The 22,991-nt window shown below is 38.5% G+C and overlaps 1 protein-coding gene across 1 annotated transcript in view; it reads right to left on the bottom strand.

Annotated features, from left to right (window-relative positions):
* The window catches only part of SLC27A2 (solute carrier family 27 member 2), an 87,656-nt gene that overhangs the window by 54,488 nt on the left and 10,177 nt on the right, over positions 1–22,991 (bottom strand). The window contains exon 2 of the mRNA XM_001369902.5: positions 6,544–6,753. Coding sequence (XP_001369939.1) covers positions 6,544–6,753 — 210 coding nt within the window. The remainder of the gene's footprint in view (positions 1–6,543; positions 6,754–22,991) is intronic.

The following is a 22,991-nucleotide window of genomic DNA, read 5'->3' as shown; positions in this document are numbered from 1 at the left end:
GTGGGATCAATAATCTAATTTTAAAGGACTGGGAAGCAAGTGGGCAGTGAGGAAACAGAACTAGAGCTAACAGTTATCTTAATGTTTTGGACAATATACATGTTAGGAGACCTAGGACAAAAAAGATTGAGGAGATGGAAGGCTTCAGAGAAGGTTTTTTAAAAGACAGAGGATGCCTGTAGGCAGCAGGAAGAGACAGTTGATGGAGAGTTTGAAGATGTGGGTGAAAGGGTAAACACTAATCTTTCTCCTGAGCTCCAGTCCTTCTTCACTATCTATTGGGCATCTCAAATTGGAAGTCTCAAAGATATTTTGAACCGGTCATGTTTAAAACACAACTTATTATCCTTACCACATTTTCTCTTTCTCATTTTTTTTTAAAACTCATTTTCACTTCTTCCCAACTTCTCTATTACTGTCGAGGACAGACCACCATATTTCCAATCCACCCAGATTCAACTCAGGATCCTGGAGTGATTCTCACTCTCACCCATCCTACATGTCCAATCATTGGTCAAATCTGGTCAATTTTACCTCCATAATATCTTTTCATATCTGATTCTTTTTTTCTAGTCACAGAGCTACTACCCTAGTTGAGGCTCTCTTCATTTCTTGCCTAGATTAAGGCAACAGACTCCTAATTGGTCTCCCTAACTCAAGTCTCTCCCATTTCAATGTTTTTCCTTAAAAGTAGATTTGACCACATCACTTCCCTACTCAATCATTTTTGGTAGCTCCCTATTACTTCTTTTTTTTTTAAATTTTATAGTATTTTATTTGATCATTTCCATGCATTATTCATTAAAGACAAAGATCATTTTCTTTTCCTCCCTCCCATTCCCCATAGCCGACGCATGATTCCACTGGGTATCACATGTGTTCTTGATTCGAACCCATTGCCATGGTGTTAATATTTGCATTAGAGTGTTCATTTAGAGTCTCTCCTCTGTCATGTCCCCTCAGCCACTGTAGTCAGGCAGTTGCTTTTCCTCGGTGTTTCTACTCCCTCAGTTTGTCCTCTGCTTATGGATAGTGTTTTTTCTCCTAGATCCCTGCAGATTGTTCAGGGACATTACGTTGCCACTAATGGAGAAGTCCATTACGTTCGATTATACCACAGTATGTTTGTCTCTGTGTACAGTGTTCTCCTGGTTCTGCTCCTTTCGCTCTGCATCACTTCCTGGAGGTTGTTCCAGTCTCCATGGAATTCCTCCACTTTATTATTCCTTTTTGCACAATAGTATTCCATCACCAACATATACCACAATTTGTTCAGCCATTCCCCAATTGATGGGCATCCCCTCGTTTTCCAATTTTTGGCCACCACAAAGAGCGCAGCTATGAATATTTTTGTACAAGTCTTTTTGTCCATTATCTCTTTGGGGTACAGACCCAGCAGTGCTATGGCTGGATCAAAGGGTAGACATTCTTTTATTGCCCTTTGTGCATAGTTCCAAATTGCCCTCCAGAATGGCTGGATCAGTTCACAACTCCACCAGCAATGAATTAATGTCCCTACTTTGCCACATCCCTTCCAGCATTCATTACTTTCCATAACTGTCATGTTAGCCAATCTGCTAGGTGTGAGGTGATACCTCAGAGTTGTTTTGATTTGCATCTCTCTGATTATAAGAGATTTAGAACACTTCTTCATGTGCTTATTAATAGTTTTGATTTCTTTATCTGAAAACTGCCTATCCATGTCTCTTGCCCATTTATCAATTGGGGAATGGCTTCATTTTTTGTACAATTGATTTAGCTCTTTATAAATTTGAGTAATTAAACCTTTGTCAGAGGTTTTTATGAAGATTTTTTCCCAATTTGTTGTTTTCCTTCAGATTTTAGTTACATTGGTTTTGTTTGTACAAAAGCCTTTTAATTTGATGTAGTCAAAATTATTTATTTTACATTTTGTGATTCTTTCTATGTCTTGCTTGGTTTTAAAGTCTTTCCCCTCCCAAAGGTCTGACATGTATACTATTCTGTGTTTACCCAATTTACTTATGGTTTCCTTCTTTATGTTTAAGTCTTTCACCCATTTTGAATTTATCTTGGTGTAGGGTGTGAGGTGTTGATCTATTCCTAGTCTCTCCCACACTGTCTTCCAATTTTCCCAGCAGTTTTTATTGAATAGTGGATTTTTGTCCCAAAACTTGGGATCTTTGGGTTTATTGTATACTGTCTGGCTGAGGTCGCTTTCCCCCAGTCTATTCCACTGATCCTCTTTCTGTCTCTTAGCCAGTACCAAATTGTTTTGATGACTGCTGCTTTGTAATATAGTTTGAGGTCTGGGACTGCAAGGCCCTTCTCATTTGTGTTTTTTTTTCATTATTTCCCTGGATATCCTTGATCTTTTGTTATTCCAAATGAACTTTGTTATGGTTTTTTACAAATCAGTAAAGAAATTTTTTGGGAGTTCCACAGTATGGCACTAAATAGATAAATAAGTTTGGGTAGGATGGTCATTTTTATTATATTGGCTCGTCCTACCCATGAGCAGTTAATGTTTTTCCAATTGCTCAAGTCTAGTTTTAGTTGTGTGGCGAGTGTTTTGTAGTTATGTTCATATAGTTCCTGTGTTTGTCTCAGGAGTTAGATTCCTAGGTATTTTATTTTGTCTAAGGTGATTTTGAATGGGATTTCTCTTTCTAGTTCTTGCTGCTGATCTGTGTTGGAGATATATAGAAAAGCTGATGATTTATGTGGGTTTATTTTGTATCCTGCAACTTTGCTAACGTTGTTGATTATTTCAATTAGCTTTTTGGTTGAATCTCTAGGATTCTTTAAGTAGACCATCATGTCATCTGCAAAGAGTGATAACTTAAAGTGGTCTCCTCCTTGCCTATTTTGATGTCTTCAATTTCTTTTTCTTCTCTAATTGCTACTGCTAGTGTTTTTAGTACAATGTCAAATAGTAGTGGTGATAATGGGCATCCTTGTTTCACTCCTGATCTTATTGGGAATGCATCTAGTTTATCCCCATTGCAAATGATATTAGCTGATGGTTTTAGATATATACTGTTTATTATTTTTAGGAATGACCCTTCTATTCCTATGCTTTCTAGTGTTTTTAATAGGAATGGGTGTTGTATTTTATCAAAGGCTTTTTCTGCGTCTATTGAAGCTCCCTATTACTTCTAATATAAAATATCGATGGCTCTGGTTTGCCTCTAAAGCTCAGCATAACCTATCTCCCTCCAGTTTTTTCCAGTCTTTTTCACTTTGCTTTCCTCCACTCACTATCATTTGGCTATAGTGATTTAGTTGCTGTTTTTTTTTTTGCTTCCAATATTGCATCCCACTTTTCTGGGCCTTTACACTGGTATGCAATGCCTTTCTTGCTTCCCTATTTCTTTTATTTCTTGGCTTCCTTGTAAGATTCAGTTCAAATCTCACTTTCTGCAAGAGGTCTTTCCTAATTCGACCCTATCCTGTAATTAGTTGCTTCAGCCCTCCTCTCTGAGGTTATATTCCATCTATTTTGTGTGTATCTGGGATATACCTAGCTACTTACTTATTATTGCCCTCATTAGAAAGTAAGATCCTTGGCAAGGAAGAAATTTTCTGTTAGATCTCTGGATGTGGGAAGAGTCCATGACCAATCTTCATTTGGTCATTGTAGGTGGCAGTGCAATTCAATAACATTTATCAAATGCCTATTGTGTCAGGCATTGCCCTAGGCACTTAAAATACAAAAAAAGAATAGATGGGATAGAAAAAAGTTAGAACTAGAACTGTCCTTGTTTTCAAAGAACTTAGTTGATAAGTGGCAATTTGGAGGAAAGCCTTTAAGGTTGCATTTTGCTTCAAAGATAGCAATTTAAAAAACAAAAGAAAGAGGGGTCTTGAATTCTCTACATGTTTTAGTTCACTGTGTGATGGGGGCTCATGATGTGTTCATAGCTATGAATCATAGAACACTACAATCTCTGAAAAAAGCTTGAGACACGTGGACTTGAGTGCAAGAAATGGGATAAAATACATTATCGAGCAAATAGGGGAGTGGAAATGGAGGTGGCCAATCATGTATTGGGCCCTGAGACAGTTAACTAGCTGTGTGACCCTGGGCAAGTCACTAAACCCTGTTTGCCTTGGTTTCCTCATCTGTAAAATGAGCTGGAGAAGGAAATGGAAAACCACTTCAGTATTTTCACAAAGTCTGACACGATAGAAACAAATGAATTATAATATAAATCATGTACCGAGAGCCTGAGAGCTGATCCATACAGTGTCAGAAGACCTAAAGGAAGGCTGCTAAGGTGCATGGGGTGGTGGATTTACATGAAAATACAGAGAGGGGTCAAACAAAATGAAAAGATGTAGATGGGCTGCAACCTGCACCACAGGAAGGGGAGGGAGTATCGACAGTCATGAAATCATGGATCCATTATTGAAATGTTAAAGAACAGAGACATAAATACTTGGCAGATCTGTCATTTTATCTGTATCAACCTCTCTGGCGCTTAGTACATACTGTCTCTCCCATCGCTGGAATGAACACCATCTCACCTCTAGAATGTCCAGTGTCCTTAGAGTTTGGCTCAAACACTAACTGCTAAAATTTAGGAAGTCTTTTTTGATTCCTCTCTCACTCAACTGCTAGTGTCTCTCCACTGAAATTATCTTGAGTTTATTGTAGGTATCTGGGTGTATTTCCCCTTACAGAATGTACAGGAAGCTCCCCGAGGGCAAACTTTTGTTTTTGTCTTGGAATCCCCAATTCTTAGAAGAGTGCCTAGTAGGTAAGTGCCTGTTAATTGGTGGTAGGTAAGTCCTAGGGAGTTACCTGAGACATAGTCAGTCAGTCAATACTTCTTATTAAGTGCCTACTAGGTGCCAGGCACTGGGCTAATATAAAGGCTAAATACCCTGTCCAGGGTCGGATTTGAATATAGGTCTTCATAACTCCAAGCCTAGTATTCTATCCATTACACTACCTTATCTCTATATGTATGAAAAGAATACATATGGAAAAATGTACACACCAAAGTATCTGTCTACGTAATGCAAAATCATTCAATCACTTAAAACATTCAGAAGCAAAAAATAGATTTGACCAATAGTTTAAATGATTAAAAATGACCAGATCAAATATTCTGATACCCTACTGGGAGGTAAGGGAAAGGAACAAGCATTTACTGGGGACCCACTATGTTCCAGGCATTGTTCTAAGTTCTTTACAAATATCTCATTTTATTTTGACAACCATGGAAAGTGGGTGCTATCATCATTCTTATTTTGAAGAAACTGAGGCAGACAGAAGTTACAACAATCCAAAAAGAAGTACAACAGATCCAACCTGAATATGATACTTTGGGGTGAAGGTTCTTACCTTTTTTTGTGTTCTAGATTCCTTTGGAAGCCTAGTAAAGCCTGTGAAGCCCTTCTCAGAATAATGATTTTTAAAAAAAAATTCATAATTGAAAGGAATGGTTATTTCAATGAAAGGTTAGTGAAAATAAAGACACAATTTTACCCAAGTTCATGGACCTCTTGAAAGGTTTATGGGCCTTAGATTAAGAAGCTATCAGAGAAAAGTCTTTTGCAAAAATAACATCACCAACATTACAGTATGGGTATAGGGATGAGCCTAGAAATTGTAGTCCTTTAGGAGGCACCAAATCCCCTAATGCCCTTTCCTTTGCTGCCTTCTAAGGAAAGCTTCTTAGGGTCCATGGCTGACAGATGTGACCTGACTTACACTATGAAACCTGGGGGGGGGGAGGGGAACAGGATGGGGATCTCTAAAACTTATGAACTGGGACCACTCAGATTTGAGTCTGGATCAGGGCAGACTTGGAAAACCTGTCACTTTTGTTCTGGGCTCTGAATGATGAAGGGAAGAAGATGAATGGTTTTGAGTGATGGGGGATGGGATAAATTCAATTACCCAGTATAATTTATCCCAGGTTCTAAATCCCCACAAAGATGGCCCCATTCTCAAAACTTTCCAAATTTTGCCCTGGGGTCCAGGGAAACTCTAATGCATCCAGGCAGGGAACAAAAAAGAAAGAAAGAAAGAAATGTCTAGATTTAGAAGGGAGGGTATTAAGCTCTCAGGATTTAGGGTTTTTTTTAGTATAATTTTTCTGAATCTAGCCCTAGCTCTTCTAGCCTTACTATTATTTTGTTTGTCTACATTATTATTTATGAGCTCTGGACCTAGCACTAGTATAGTCATTAAAATAAAATGTCAAAAAGCCTGCCAGCTATTAATTCACTCCATAACTGATCTCATTCATCATCATTTGATTCAAAAAATAAATATTTTTGTAGCCATCAGCTAAATCTTAATCTGTACCATTCCAGGAAGGGTAATAAAATATGCAGCATGTGTGAAGCAAGCTTTTCTCTTGTAGGCGGCTAAATAGGATCAGGTTATGAAATAAGATCTGTTATGGGCAAAGCATTCATTGTCTCATCAGCTTTTCCAAAGAAGGGGGAAAACCAACATCTTAACCCCATAATCAGCTCCCACTGGAGAGGTGTATAGCTTTTGGAACTTGTTAGCTATCATCATTATCATCATCGGTCTTTATTTACCTGTGGTCCCAGAAGTATAGATGTACAAGGCAGGAGTGGCAAAGTCTACATCTGACCTCCAAGATTCTGGGATGGGTTCATCAGAAGTTTCATCCAGTCTATCAAGCAAGGAGTCAACACCATCTGTGATCGAAGTTCTACTCAGATAACAGACAGTAACATCATCTTTCTTCAGGCTTGGCAACACCTCTTCAATGGCGGCTTGTAGGTCTTCATTAAGTAAGAAAAAAAGAGTAAATTAGTCTATGAAAGTCTTAAGAGCCTGAAGTTATTAGGTAGTTTTGATCCCCATTTAAAATTTGATAAGTGTAAAAATTAACAATATGTGCAATTATGAGCTTGGGATAAGGGATGCCCTATATTTCCAATTTATCTAAGGAGTCTGTTATTTGCGGATTAGTGATTTTGGATGTTAGGGTTTGAAAAACAAAACAGATGGCCAAGCTGGTTGAAATTTGCATTTTCCCCAGAAAGTAACAAGTGGACCTGGGAATGAATGCCAAGGGGAAAAATGTGGTTGGCACATTTTTTTTTAATAACTAATGGGAATTAAAAAAATGCTCTAACAAACAATCTAGTTATTCCTAAGTGTCTCACTGCAACAAAGATATATGCCTCCCAAATGAAAAGAAAATCCTGGAGAAGAATAAGATGGAAGAAATTTGTTATTTAAGATAACAGAGAAAAATAAAGGTTACTTAAAAATGACTCCTACCATACAAATCCAGCAGCCCTCAGAAATAGGCATCCTCTTTATTTCTGGAACTCCTGCCCTTAGGTCTCCACTATCCTGATTGATGAGTGATTTTTATGGCTCACTATATACTCTGGACATCTTTTTATTCTTTGTCTGCTGCCCCAAAGGTAACTACCTGCATCTCCTCCTTTTCAGCTTTGGAGTCATAATCAAATGAACACTGCAATTTCTTTTCTATAATACACAGTATGGTGTAATGAATGGAGAGCTAGACTTTTGAGTCAGGATGATGAGGACTCAAATTCCAGTTTAAATTCTGGCTGTGTGTCCTTTGGCAAGTCACTTATCTTCAGACTCAAAGACCTCTAAGGTTCCTTTTGGCTCTCAGAAGAATATTATTATAATATAATAATCGTATCATGTTGAATTATTCAATCATATTATAATTAGGCAGCTATATGGCACACTGGATAGAGGGCTAGGTCTGGAGTCAGGAAGACTTGTCTTTGTGAGTTCAAACCCAGACTCAGACATTTACTGGCTTTATGACCCTGGGCAAGTTTAACCTATTTGCTTCAGTTTCCTCATCTGTAAAATGAGCTATAGAAAGAAATGGCAAACCATTCCAGTATCTTTGCCAAGAAAATCCAAGATGAACTCACAAAGAAGTGACTGAAAAACAAATGAACAACAAATCATTATATGATATCGATAAAACCATGAGGACATTGTTGAAATACTTTATAGTACCTAGACACAAATACTTGAAAGTTCTTTGATTTTATCAATGTACCAATCTGTCTGGCACTTAGTACAGACTGCATCTTCCCTGCCTGGAATGAACTCTCTTCTAATTTCTGCCTCTTATAATACCTAGCTTCCTTCAAAGTTCAGCTCAAACACCAAATCCTACATGAGGTTTTTCCTTGATCTCCCCAAGGCTTAGTTCCTTTCCCACTGAAATTAACCACTGGGAATTGGAAAATGCTCTGAAAAATGATCTAGTTAGAGACATGGTAGATGAATGCCTTCCAAATGAAAAGAAAATACCAGGGAAGATGAGAGAATGAAAATTTGTTATCTGGGATGACAGTAAAAAGTAAAAGTTGCCTAAACACAAGTCCAGAAATAGATACTAATATTTATGAATGAAATTCTTTTTTGTAGAAAGGGAGTGAAGAACTGGACCTGTGATAATCCTCTCATCCTTAGAAATCCTGCTCTGGGGGTCTGCTCTGCCATATATCATATCATACTTTTATAGTGCTCCCCACAATCCTCAAAATCATCCACTTACTGTTACTAAAAAACAGGTAAACCAAGAGCCCCCCAAATAATAGTCTTTAGACTATCTACCTACTTCTTGGCACCATCCCCACTCTCCAACCCCAGCCAAAACATCTTCCAAGAGAAACAATATTTGAAGAGATGCAAAAGCAACCTGGAAATATTGTTTGAAGAATGACTTGTGTATGTCCTCCTCTAAAGAACTGATAAATAGAATTCTACATGCATATATCTTTTTGCCAAATGATGCCTTCTCTAATGGGGGGAAAGGAGGGGTGAGAGTTACCTGGGTATTTTAATGTAACAAACAAACAAGCAAATCTATTTAAATTAAAAAAAAAAGCAACCTGGAAACTGCCTCTCCAAGGGATTCCCTCAAGCTTCTTGGCAGTTACAGGTAGTGAAGACCCAGAATAGAGTTCTTACCATCAAAGACCTTGTTGCCTTCAGATATTTGAAAGGATATGGCTCTATCAATGGAAAGCCACCAAACAAGATCCATCACCATCTGTTTCACAGCTGTACTGCAAGGACAATAGGGCCATGTTTTCTCTCTCTATTAAAATCTGAGCTGCTTTTGCATAGGGACTATTTCCTTTTTCTATCTGTATCTGAGTGCTTAGCACAGTACCTAATTAAGTGCTTTAAAAATACTTTTTTTTTTTTGCTCATTGCTCCTGAAATGGGTCTGTCAATCTTTCCCCCTATGTTTCTATTCATGATGCTCATGACTTTCTGAACCAAAATATGCATCTGCAGACACCAAGTTTCCATAAGTGTTATCTCTCCATGTTAGACTATAAGTTCCTTGAAGGTGGGGACCTCTCATTTCTGTATCTGGACTCTCAGCACTTAGCCCTTGGGTGGTTGGGTGACACAGTGGATAGAGTGCCAGGACTGGAATCCTTCCTGAGATAAAATCTGGCCTCAGATACTTCTGAGTGACCCAGGACCAGTCACTTAACCCTCTTTGTCTCAGTTTTCTTCTATGTAAAATGAGCTAGAGAAGGAAATGGCAAACTACTCCAGTGTTTTGGCCAAGAAAACCCCAAATGGGGTCACAAAGAGCTTGGACACACTGGAAAAATGACTAAATAATAGTAAATGATTAGTAAATATTTTTTTCATTCATGCTTTTCATTCCCTGGCATAGGAAATTCTCAGTGAAGAAATTCCTATGGATGCAGGTCAAAATTCTAGTCAACCAACACAGTGCTCTTGAGATTGGATCACTGAAAAGTTAAATGATTTTGATACTTAAAACTAGCTCTGCACGATTCAGAGGCTAATTTGCTATCCATTATGCCACACGGCCTCCCTCCTCAGTTTTCAACAACCTGACAGAAACCAGTTGATTCATTTAGGAAGTCAATCTGCGGAATACAATTGCACCTTTGATATCTGAACTTTGGTCTGTTCTGACTCTATAAAGGCAGCTTCTATGCTTAATTGTCCTGCCTTGTGTTCATCCAAGTGAACGAATCTATTCTCAGAGGAAAGATGACTCAAGAGCTCATCGAGGTAGCAAGAGTTACTCTTTATGCTTTGTTCTTTCATTTTTTGCGCGTCATGAATAAAATCGATTTAGGAAATGTCACCTGTAAAACCGTATTTCTTATTTTAATGAATAAAAATGTGACATTGAGTCATAAAATAGTGGTTTTGCTTAGAATAAGTGATCCATTTTGTGTAATTGCTTTGGTAAAAATACTAGGAGCGTGGAAAAAAAAGAAAATAAATGAGTGAAAATGACTGGGAGGCAGCCAATAAGGACCTCTGTGTAACTGGCTCAGACTTAGAGGAAGGAGGATGATTATTGGTTTATAAAGGATGTTCTTGCTATAAACTCTACAGGAATGTGGGACCAGATGGTTGAGGATAAAGTATTCTATGTGGGAGGAATAGTAAATGTTAATTAATATAAATGGTATAAATAATTTAACAAACTAGGGACCTGCTATGGAACCTCCATGGCGGAGAATGGAGAATTCCATCCTTAACTAATAAAAATGTATGATGTGAGTAAGTCGATGTCCTAACTTCCAGGTGGGCATGATGAGATTGGGCTCGGGATAGGAAATGAGCTTCAGGAAGCTTCAAAGTTAGGCTTGGCTCCAATAATGGAGGGTTACCATTATTTACACTGGCTGAATCACTCAGTGTAAATAATAAAAAATATAATAATATTATTATCATATAATATATGTATTATATAATATATGCTATAATATTATGCTATATGCTATAGTAATAAATAATATAATAAAATAAAAACCCATAAAAGCTATATTTTTGGATGACATGAATAACTACCTCTTAATACTATTTTAGAAGCTAAGTACAGGGCAGCAAGGTGACAGTGGATAGAGAGCCAGACCTGGACACAAGAGGTGCTGCCTTCAGATCTGGCCTTGGACATTTCTTAGCCATGTGATCCTGGGCGAATTGCTTACCCCCAATTGCCAACCCTTTGGAACCAATATTTGGTACTGATTTTAAGAAAAAAGGTAAGGGTTAAAAAAACCAACAAATAACTAAGTACAAAGGAAACATAATAACGGACTTGATCATCATAGTAAATAGGAACCAATGTCAAAAGTACCTCTAGATTAGTTATTAAGCATTATTAATCACAGGGGCAGCTAGAAGGCACTGGGGCTGGAGTGGGGAAGACCTGAGTTCAAGTTTGGCTTTAGGCACTTACTAGTTGTGTGCCATTGGGAAAGTCACTTAAGCTCAGTTTTCCTCAATGAGCTGGAGACAAAAATGGCAAACACTCCAGTATCTTTGTCAAAAAAACAATTCCAGGGGGCAGCTGGGTGGCTCAGTGGATTGAGAGCCAGACCTAGAGATGGGAGGTCCTGGGTTCAAATGCGGCCTCAGACCCTTCCCAGCTGTGTGACCCTGGGCAAGTCACTTGACCCCCATTGCCTAGCCCTTACCACTCTTCTGCCTTGGAGCCAATACACAGTACTGATTCCAAGACACAAGGTAAGGGTTTAAAAAAAACAAAAACAAAAACAAAAACAAAACAAAAAAAAAACAATTCCAAATGGGGTCACAAAGAGTCAGACATGACTGAAAAGACGGAACAAGAAGAATAACAACTATCAATCATAGCTGAGTTCAGCATTCTATCAGGATGGGAAAATGAAAGAAATCCAGTCAGGGAAAAGAGAACTGTGACAAAAGATGGGGATTAGTTCGGGAGAAGGAATATCTAGGAGTCAAAAAGGTCACTTACACCTAAATTCTGCAAATGATTTGGGGTTTTCTTGGCAAAGTTACTGGAGCGGTTTGCCATTTCTTTCTCCAGCTCATTTTACAAATGAGGAAACTGAGGCAAACAGGGTTAAGTGGCCTGATAAGGGGGCACATGGTTAGGAAATATCAGAGGTCAGATCTGAAGCCAGGACCTATCTCTAAACCTGGATCTCTATCTATGGAGCCATTTAGTTGCCCTTTATTTGGGTTTTCTTGGCAAAGATATTGGAGTAGTTTGCCATTTCTTTCTCCAGCTCATTTTACAGATGAGGAAACTGAGGCAAACAACATTAAATGTTCAAGTGTCTTGTTCAGGTAGTAAGCTTTTGAGGCCAAATTTGAACTCATGGATGTGAGTCTTCCTGACTCCAAGTCTAGCGCTCTATCCATTGTGCCACATATATCTCCTTAGGTGGGAACGATAGGTCATCTTATTCCCATTTTCCAGATGAGAAAACTGAGGCCCAGAGAGAATAAGTGACTTGCTTGTGCTTATAAAGTTAATAATGAGATGGAATGATAATACAAATCTTTGGATTAGAGCTGGAAAGGACCCTAGAAGTCTTCTAGTCCAACTTCCACATTTTAAAGATAGAAAAGCTGAAGTCAGAGAGATAAAGTGATAAAGGTCACACAGGATAGTTAAGTGATGGAAGTGGAATTTGAACAAGATCTCACCGTAAGAACTCCTGTACTCTAGCCACTAAACTGAACAAGGTCTTCTCAACCTAATGTTTCCTGTACTCTAGCAGTCCTTCAATTTTAATTAATGTTTAACACAAATCCATACTAATCCATGCCTCATGCCTTCCCCACACCCACGTGCTACCCAGCTTTCCAAATTTTGAAAAGAAAATCAAGAAAAATGAATTTTTTCCCCCTGTTCTCTCCCACTTTGAAGTCAGCTAAGTTCATGAATTAGTTCCACAACTGTTTCTTTTGTGAGGCAATATTTTGTTTAGAGCTGAATGTACTTTGGTCTTCGTTGGCGCTGGCCAAAGGTTCACTTGGTCCTCTTCTGGCATAGGAAGGATCAGCAATATGCCTGGGGGGCAGGAAGACAGGAGAACAAATAATTTCTTATCCCTCCTCAGCTGCCTCTCCTCCCTGCCCTGACAAAGTTTTCTATGGGACGCTATCCCAGGAGGAGTGGGCACAGGGCACCCAGGAGTCCCACCTCTCCTAAAATATTATTTTTCAGTCTTTGCAGGTTGCTATGTTTCTGCCACTCCCCAAGCCACTGTTGACTTTGACCTCAAATTTTCCTCATCTTAGCTTGGTTATCTGTCTCTGACTTCCCAGTATTCCAAAGACTGGACTTGTTATTTCTGAGAACTGGGGTAATCTGTGGCAAGGTTACCTCCACTGGAATTGTCTAAAAGGAAAATACTTTAGTTTCTCTTTGATAGCCTGTCTCCTTTGCTAATTGGGGTTGCCTGGGTGGGCCAAAAAGGTTGCAGGGTTTGTTTGTGGTACAAACAAGGGTAAACTGTGATAAAGAGTTGAGGCTGCAGCAGCTGCTTGCTCGTCTTTCCTTAAGACACTTCTAAAGGCAACAGGATGGATAGAACACCAGACTTATACTTGGGGAAGTCCTAGGTTCAAATATAACCCCAGACACTTTCTGTCTGTATGACCCTGGGTGAGTCACTAAATCCTAATTGCCTAGCCTTTACATTCTTCTATCTCAGAAATGATACTAAGCAGAAGGTAAGGATTAAAGAAAAGACATTTCTGTCCCTAAGCCAAGAAAGGAAAAAAAATCCTGAATGGGTTGTTTTTAAAAAAAATTCTTTATTTTTTATTGATACTGTATTTTTGCTTTTAAATTACTTTTACTTCTGAATAGATCTCTCCCCTACTCAATGAATCATCCATTGTAACTAAAGAAAAAGTTAAAAGCAAAATTTAAATTTAAAAGTTAAATGAGTTAAAAGCTAATTCTAAAAACTAACCAATATGACAACATGGTAGTATAAATATTCTAACAGTCCTCTGCCTCTTTAAGCAAGAAAGGGAGATATATTTTCCCAACTCTTCTTTCAAGACAAGCTTATTTATTTTTTATTGAAAATTTTTATTTAATTAATTAATTTAGAAAAATTTTCCATGGTTACATGCTTCATGTTCTTTCCCACCCCCTCCCATAGTCAACAAGAAGTTTCACTGGGTTTAATATATGTCACTGATCAAGACCTATTTCCTTATTATTGATAATTGCACCAGAGTGATTTAGAGTCTTCGTCCCCAATCATAGCCCCATTGAACCATGGGATCAAGCAGTTGTTTTTCTTCTATTTCTACTCCTACAGTTCTTTCACTGGATGCAGATAGTGTTCATTCTCCTAAGTCCCTCAGAATAAGACAAGCTTATTTATTGTAATTATGCAGTGTTCAGTTGGGTTTTTTGTTCTTTTGACTTACTTACATTATTGAAATAATTGTATATATTTTTTTCCTGGTTCTGCTTACTTTGTTCAGCATAAATTCAAATGTATTTTCCAGTGCTCCTCTGAATTCCTCACACTTGTCATTTTTTGTCCAACAATAATATTCCATCACATTTTTGGACCAGATTTTGTTTAGCCACTTCCTAACTGATGAGTATTTACTGTATTTCCTTTATCTTTGCTACCACAAAAAAGTTCTATGAGGAAGATTTAGATGTGTATGGGAACTTTTTGGCTTTGACCATGATGAGGCAAATGCCTAGCAGTGGGATTTCTGAGACAAAGAATATGGATATCTTAGAGACTTTCTTGCACCCATTCCAAATGCTTTCCTGAGTGGTCAGGCAAGTTCACAGCTTCAACAGCAGTCAAATATCAACTTTCGATGAACCAGTCTACACTTGTTTTCTAAGCTGACCTCTTTCTGTTTCTTTCACTTACATAAAACATGCATACTTAGGCATTCTCAGTGGAGTTCTCATTGCGAATTTTCTTAGAAGCTTCTTTTTCTCCTAAACTAAGTGAGTGTGTCAGTGAATCTGAACTTATTTGCTAAGACAATTCTCCCTCTCCCTCTCTATTTTATATAGGAAAAAAGGCTACAAGAAATAGGGTGGGAGAGAATTATGTGATTATTTCCACATTGTAAGGACCCACAGATTCACTGATACAAGTATTCCAATTTATGGGACCCACTGACCCCATCCTGTTTAATTCTTGTTCACGTCCTCTTATAAATTCTCCACCAAAGACAAACCCAAATGGGTTAAAGGAATTTTCTTTGGCATTTTCTAGGCACCCGTGCATTACTTAGACTATACCCTTCTTTTTTTAAATTAAAAAAAATTTTTTTATTATTAGTTTTTTAAACCCTTCCCTTCCGTCTTGGAGTCAATACTGTGTATTGGCTCCAAGGCAGAAGAGTGGTAAGGGCTAAGCAATGGGGGTCAAGTGACTTGCCCAGGGTCACACAGCCAGGAAGTGTTTGAGGTCAGATTTGAACCTAGGGACCTCCCATCTCTAGGCCTGGCTCTCAATCCACTGAGCTATCCAGCTGCCCCTGACTATCCCCCTCTTATCCCATATGTCCCTTAGATGACTGCCCATCTCTTTTTCCAATCATGCATTTCCTGGATCAGAGATTTTATGACATTTCTTGTAACCAAGTCATGATGCTTAATATGCCATATCTATAATTTTGATTCGTTGTGAGCTGATGCTGGTTCCATGGTTTGTAGCCAAAGATTATGGAAGAATTACTAGTATTGAAAGGTATGTGCGCATGCATGTGTGCACATGTGTGTAAGGGAGCAGCTTGGGAATGCTGTAAGTGCAATATAACTAGCAAAGGGTGTTAAAGACCATTGTTTTCTCCTTTTCAAGTCTTAGTCATACTTACTGCCTATCACCAGTGCCTTTATTTACAAGATTAATGTACTAATGAATTTCCCATCAAACTGTATATCATATTATATCAAAGAAACAGGCATTTTAGATTTTTTTTTCTGTGTTATTTATTAAGTGATCTCTTTTGAATGGTCTTGAATTTCACTGAGGCCACTCTGAAATACCCTGGTTTGATGCAGTAGGTTTTCTATTAATTCTAGCAGCTTCTTGGTCTGTCCTTCCGAATCTGTTGCCATATCCAAAAACATGAACATTTGGAGAACTTCACTATCTCTATAGGACTGCTTCCATTTGGACTCTTTGTAGGTTTCTCTGTTTCATAGTTTCTTTTATGTTGATAATCACATAGACAATTATTTTTGTGGTTGCCTTCACTTAGGAATTTTGGATGATCTTCACAATATGCATGAGAGAAACCTTGTTGGAGAAGAGCTTTCTAGGTTTCAGTTTATCACACCAAGTGAAATGTTCTTTTTTAAAAATAATCAATAAACAATAAATACAGAAAGATCTTGCATTCTCTATATCTATCAATCAGTTGTGTGACTATGAAGATGTATTCTGCACTGGAAATTTTTCTACAAAAGCCTGTTTGTTTCCTACTCACATTTTCAACAAGAGTACCCTTGATGTGCATCTCACTCATTCTCATAAAGATTTTTTTTAAATCCTTACCTTCTATCTTGGAATCATTGCTATATATTAGTTCCAAGGCAGAAGAGTAGTAAGGGCTAGACAATGGGGATTAAGCGATTAGAAAGATTTTAAAGAGATGAGAAAGAAAACTCTACATGACCCCATGGACCATAGTTATCCATGGGGTTTTCTTGGCAAGAATACTGAAGTGGTTTGCCATTTCCTTCTCCAGTGAATCTAGTAGTACCCCCCCCCCAAAAAAATCAATCCTTCGATGTATTACAAACTGATGCAACTTCCAAGATAGATTTCTTTTTCTTTTGTACATACTTGGTTTGTTTCAACCATATTTCTCAACTTTGTCTTAAGTACCATTTTCATTTCCACATGCAGCACATAGAGTACTGAGACATTAGAGTTTAAGCATGGTAGTTTCATATCACTAAAGGTGTGATTAGATTGTAATAGAAATTCTGGAAAAGTGTTCCTATTTTCCAATTAGTTGTTGTTCTCCCAGTTCACAGGCCCATATAGCATACTTCATTACAATATACAACCAGAGAACTTAAGTTTAACTTTTTTAAAAAAGGTGAACATTTATTGAACATCCAATTGTTAAGAACATTTTTAAAAATTCATCTAGCAAACTAAAGAAATGAAAATCTTATTTTAAAAAGTTAACAAACTTAACTTTATAAATAAAGACTTTGCAAAGGGCTCCTCTCAAACAAACTTTTATCAAATCCAAATGGACTCTGCTCCACATCCTCACTTTGACATGAAGAAATGTGGAAGAAGTTTAAAGAGTGACGATCAAACCAGCAGAACAAATGCCCTTTAAAATTGTTAATTTTGATGCAGAGTGAGAAGAGCAGAACCAGGAGAACAGTGTACACAGAGACTGATACACTGTGGTACAGTCAAATGTAATGGACTTCTCCATTATTGACAATGCAGTGACCCTGAAAAACTCGAAGGGATCTACAAGAAAGAACACTATCCACATTCAGAGGAAAAACTGGGAGTAAAAACACCGAAGAAAAACAATTGCTTGAATACATGGGTCGAAGGGATATGGTTGGGGAGGTAGACTCTGAATGAACATCCTAATACAAACACCAACAACATGGAAATAGGTTCTGATCAAGGACACATGTAAGACCCAGTGGAACTGTGCATTGGCTGTGGGAAAGGTGGGGGAGGGCAGGGAGGGAAAGAATATGATTCTTGTAACCAAGTAATAATGTTCTAAATTGACTAAATAAAAAACAAAAACAAAAAAATGTAATTCTTATAAGCTAAAAAAAATTGTTAATTTTTTGCCTTACTTGCATATATCAACCAGAGCCCCAGACCATCTGAAGTACAGAAAAGAAAATGGCCAAAGGAGCCAGAGGGGGAAAATGTCTATAAAAAGGGATTCTTCCTTGGCTGGCTATAGTTGGCTGCAGTCTCTGGACAAGGGTAAGGAACTCCTATGGGCAGGAAGGAAGAGGGCAGACTGCTCATCCGACCCCAACAGGAACGGGCTTCTGCCAAGTTGAGATGCCACCATCACAGGTGAGGTAGAGCTGGACAGTTTGAAATAGTATCACAGAGGGGCACTTTACTATGGGATAACTATATCATTAGAAACTCCTTTAGAGGAAGGGAGGGTAATACAAAGAATATTAAAACAAGTGGCAGGGATGAGTGGGCACTGGGGTGTGTGGGTGCAACTAGGTGGCTCAGTGCATAGAGTACCATGCCTGGGAAGGTTTAGGTTCAAATCTGACCTTGGACATATCTAATCTGTGTGACCCTGGGCAAGTCACTTAACCCTTGCCCTTCTGTCTTAAGAGTTGTTACTATGACAGAAAGTAAGTGTTTACAGAAAAAAGCAATGGGGTGGTCCAGAGGCTGGAAGAACTGCCCTCATTTTAATGGATTCTGTGATCCCAGATAATCCCAGGTTGCTATCAGAGGCATTCATAGAAACATGGACTTAAGACAACCTGACACATCTCAAACACATGCCTGTGTCATTTTCCCTAATGCTCTAGGAATGCTCTGGCTAAAGTTTTGTTTCACACAAAGCTTTCTGCAGACTTATTTCCCTATTTTTTTAAGTTTCAGAAATTTCTATTTAATTAATTAATTTTGAATATTACTATTATTTTAAAAGGTGATACCACTATGTGTGGTCATAGACCATCCAACCTAATGCTTTACAAATGACTTGATACCCTGGACTTGTATTGCCCTTGGCATCTCCTACAAATGTCCTTCTCTGAAGCCAATCTTGGGTTTAGACTCTGGGGATTTCTATTGAGCTACAAAGGCACCAAATACAGTCCTGGTGATAGACTCTAGACTGTCAAGGGACTAGTGGCTTAGTTAAGAATGTAAAGATTCATCTACAGGTTGATGATGAAAGGTTAGCTACTATATGATGAAATCTTTGGCCACGACAACCCATGGAAGCAAGAAAACAATATGGCCCTCTCTCATTTCCATGCCTATAGTGATAGAGATAGATTATCAGAAAAAGGTGGAGTGGGTGTGAAGAATTACAATTTTTATCATGTTTATTAAAAAATTTCTGTTGGTTATTTTATCGTCAATGTGAGGCACTTGTCCAATAGACGGTGCTAATAGTTGTAATGCTTAGACTGTCTTTAGATATTAAAATAAAAACAGGGTTAGGGTTATTGATTATTGACATTGCAATCAATGAAACCAGAAGATATAGGGAAGTTGCACCTAAAGGGAAAGATGATTCATGAGTTTTCCTTGGAGATGAAAGGAGTTGATTTCATAATTCTTTGTCTCTCTCTCTCTCTTTTTTTTAGTTTTCATTTCTCTAATCTGTGGTGATTTAGAACATTTAAAAAATAATTACTTAAGAATATTTTTCCATGATTACATGATTCATGTTATTTCCCTCCCCTCCACCCACATCCCTCCCATAGCAGACTAAATTCCACTGAGTTTTACATGTGTCATTGTTGATTTCATACATTTTGACTGTACTGGTCAACAAACATTTATTTATTTATTTTAAAAAAACCTTTACCTTTTGTCTTAGAATTGATACTATTGGTTCCAAAGCAGAAGAGTGGTAAGAGATAGGCATTGGGGTTAAGAGATTTGTCCAGGGTCACAAAGCTAGGAAATGTTTGAACCTAGATTTGAACCCAGGATTTCTTGTGTCCAGGCCTGGCTCTCTATCCATTGAGTCACCTAGCTGCCTATTTGCAAAGTACTAAACACTGAGATGTAATATTGAAAGATCTAGAAGGAAGCCTCCAGTGTGTAGACTGACTCTGGAAAAGAGCCACAATGGCTGAGAGGGTGTAGAATGGTTGGTATCTGCATCACTAGAAGGACTAATGGGATCAAAGATTTACTGATGTATTCCAAGTACAAGGTAGAATGTAAAAGCATGACAGGATGGGTGTTTGGAGGAAGAAGATAACCCTTTTCAGTTGGGTGTGTAGAGATCAGAGAAGACTTCCTAGAGGAGGAAGCATTAGAACTGGGAAGTATAGAACAGTCAGAAAGAGAATCCTTCTGGGTCTAAGTCTACATGTCTCTTTGTCTTAACCTTTGAGGCCATCCAGCCCTTCCTTTGAGTGATGAACAAACTGAAGTATCAAGAATAACATGTATAGGGTGATTGTGAAAAATGATTAGAACTTAGGGTCATGCCAAGATCGAAGGCTTAACTGAAAAAGGCAAGAAGAAGAAGAAGAAATTTCTGGTGCTGCCCCTGCCCCTGGAGAAAGCCTGAAGAACCATTCTGAAAAAAGTGCCTCTTATAGGTGCTATTCTGGATATACTGCTTTTCTCAGTGGCATAGAATTGCTGTTAATATTGGTGAGCAATTGTCAAGTATGAATACCATCAGGTAGGGTGTAAACTAGAAGGATTCCACTCACCCACCATCTCTTTAAGAGCAGTAGGAAATAAATCTCTCTATCCTGATATATAAACTGATTTCTGACCACATCCAAGTTGTACCTTTGATTGGATTGATGAAGTCAAAAGGTTAACTTAATAAAGTTAAATTTCTACTTAGGTTAGTCTTCAACACAGAAAAAACAGAGGGAAATGTCATAATGATGGGTTTTGTACCAGGACACTCTTCATAAAGTTACCCTGACCAACTTGTTTCTCAACAATATTGATATATTCTATAACTGCAATGGCACAAACATCCACTTTTCCTGAAACCAGTCCAATCCAGCCCACCATTTCACATCCCAGTGGCTTTACTCCACTTGGCTCAATATTAGTGCCTGGACTGGGCTCTTGGGCATTTGGCTATCCCCAAATGTGTCTCCCACTAGTATCGCTGCTCTGAAGGAACTGACTACTCCCTAACCGAATGAATTAAATGGCCAGTTAGTTTCATGGAAGAGCATTTGGTGGAGATGGACTTGAACCAACTGAATTTTAAAGAACTGCTATCACTTATATTCACTGCATTATTCACTTTTTGCTTAAGATATGGATTCTGATTGAACTCTTTCTCCTTATACTAGTTTTTTTGATGGGGGCAGGAACAGTCAATCTCCTCATTTTACTGAAGAGAATCCTAACCTAAGTGACTTGCACAAGGTCATAGAGATGGTAAACCAAACATTTTATAAACATATAATCCCTGTTTCAAGGGATGTACTTTCAGAGTCAAAACTAGGGCAAAGCGTTAATGCCCTGAAAAGCAATCCCAATGCAGAGAAATTTAGAAGGCAATGACAGCAGCTTTTAGCAGCTGGAAACAGTGGAATTTACCATCTATTTGGAAAGAATGAGTAGAGCAGGAAGCTACCAGATGATCCCATGCAGATGAGCTATCTTCTGACCTGGCTTATCTTGCTTCTTTCCACAGTGTAAGTCTCCCTAACTGTAGTCTGGGGTGTCTCTTCTATTGGACCTTGTGTACTGAAGTCCCCACCCAAACCAATTTGTCTTAGAAATTTGAGGATACATTTCTTGTGGCTTGAGCTAGAGTATTTTTTTGGTACTTGTTGAAGACAAGTATTATGATGTTGTCTTGAGATAGCCAAATAAATGCAGAAATGGATATTATAATACCATATGAATATGCACTTTCAATGGATTTTTTGGGTCAAGGTGTCAATTGCTAGTGTTACTAGGGCCTACTAAAACTCTTATCTATAGCTCTTATTACTTGTATTTTCTCCCCATCCTCCTCCCCTCCCCCCAGGACATACAGCTTCTTGGGGGAGGACCCAACTATCCTCAATCACTACCAACAGTGGAAGAATAAAATATAATGTAATAATAGCTACTATTAATTTCATAATTATTATCCTAATGGCCCTAAATTTAGCTGATTCCATCAGATTAGACACATATCATATTTTATTTCTATCCTTGAATCTTCATTACCCCAGATAATATTCACTATTATGCAGCTCATTCCATCTTGTACATCTCTCTCACTGAACTGACTGTTAATCAGTGGGAAAGATATATAGAAGTTTGACTACTTGGCTTCATTTGGAACTCAAAAGATTGACGATGTAGAGTTAAAAGGGACTACATAATTCAATCTGCTTATTCTCCAGCAAAAATACTGAGGTCCAATAAGTAACTTGTGCAGCAGGATTTTCTAATGTCAGCTCTAGTGCTCCTTCTACCTTACTAGCTTGCCTCCATAGATTCTCATATATAGCTTAGAGTTGGAAGGGTCCTTAAAGAACACCTACTTTGGTCCCTTCATTTTAATAAAAAGGTTTATTGCCATTAAAAAAATTTAAACCCTTACCTTCTGTCTTGGAACCAATGTTTCAAGTTCCAAATTCCAAAGTTCCAATACTATGTACTGGTTGCAAGGCAGAAGAGAGGTAAGGGCTAAGCAATGGGGGTTAAGTGACTTGCCCAGGGTCACACAGCTAGGAAGTGTCTGAGGCTAGATTTGAACCCAGGACCTCCCATCTCTAGGCTTGGATCTCAATCCACTGAGCCACCCAACTGCCCCCTATTGCCATTTTTAAAGCCCAGAAGAGTGAAATGAAACCTCTGGTGTTATAGCTAGTATGGTCCAGGGCTAGGACTCAAACAGGTCACCAGACTCCAATATGGTGTTCTTTCTACTATTTCATTCCTTTGCCATGATCTCTTTGGGCAGGTACTGGAAGGAGAGATCTATAAGGTGAATATAGGGCAATCTGGCAATCCATATTCCACTTGATGGTCAGAGTTCCACTTTAACCTACTAATTTCCCAATCCTTCCTACCTTGGTCTCATGCCCTCCCTCCCCTCAGCCCAGCCTGCCCACCATTTCTAATCTTTAGAGCTAGTTAGCCTGGTTGCTGCAAAACCAGAAGGCCTCCACTGCCATGTATGTTGGGAGCACTGTGCTGGTGAGGCTGGAACCATGGAGAAGACTATATCTGAGGTCTTAAGTGGTAAGGAGGCCTGGGGCTAGAAGGGATGACCCTAGCTATGGGGCTGAACACTCACTGTCTCAGGGAGTGTGTGACGCAAACAGTTCTCAGTGAGTTATTCCATGGCCAGTCCTGAGGCAGGAGAAGAGGGGAGGAGTGCTTTTAGTCTTTAAACCCTGATTGTGAGTGGGTCTACATAAGATAAAGACCACCTATTGTGAAGGGGGGGAGGGAAACATTGTTGTCCATCCCTTGGCTTCTCTGGATCCTTGCTTTTCCCATAGGTTGGTAGGATCCTTAGAGATCAT

Source organism: Monodelphis domestica, chromosome 1 (genome assembly GCF_027887165.1).
Source record: "Monodelphis domestica isolate mMonDom1 chromosome 1, mMonDom1.pri, whole genome shotgun sequence".
Taxonomy (NCBI): Eukaryota; Metazoa; Chordata; class Mammalia; order Didelphimorphia; family Didelphidae; genus Monodelphis; species Monodelphis domestica.
Note: the sequence above shows the minus strand (reverse complement) of the source record. Positions and strands in the feature narration are given on the sequence as shown.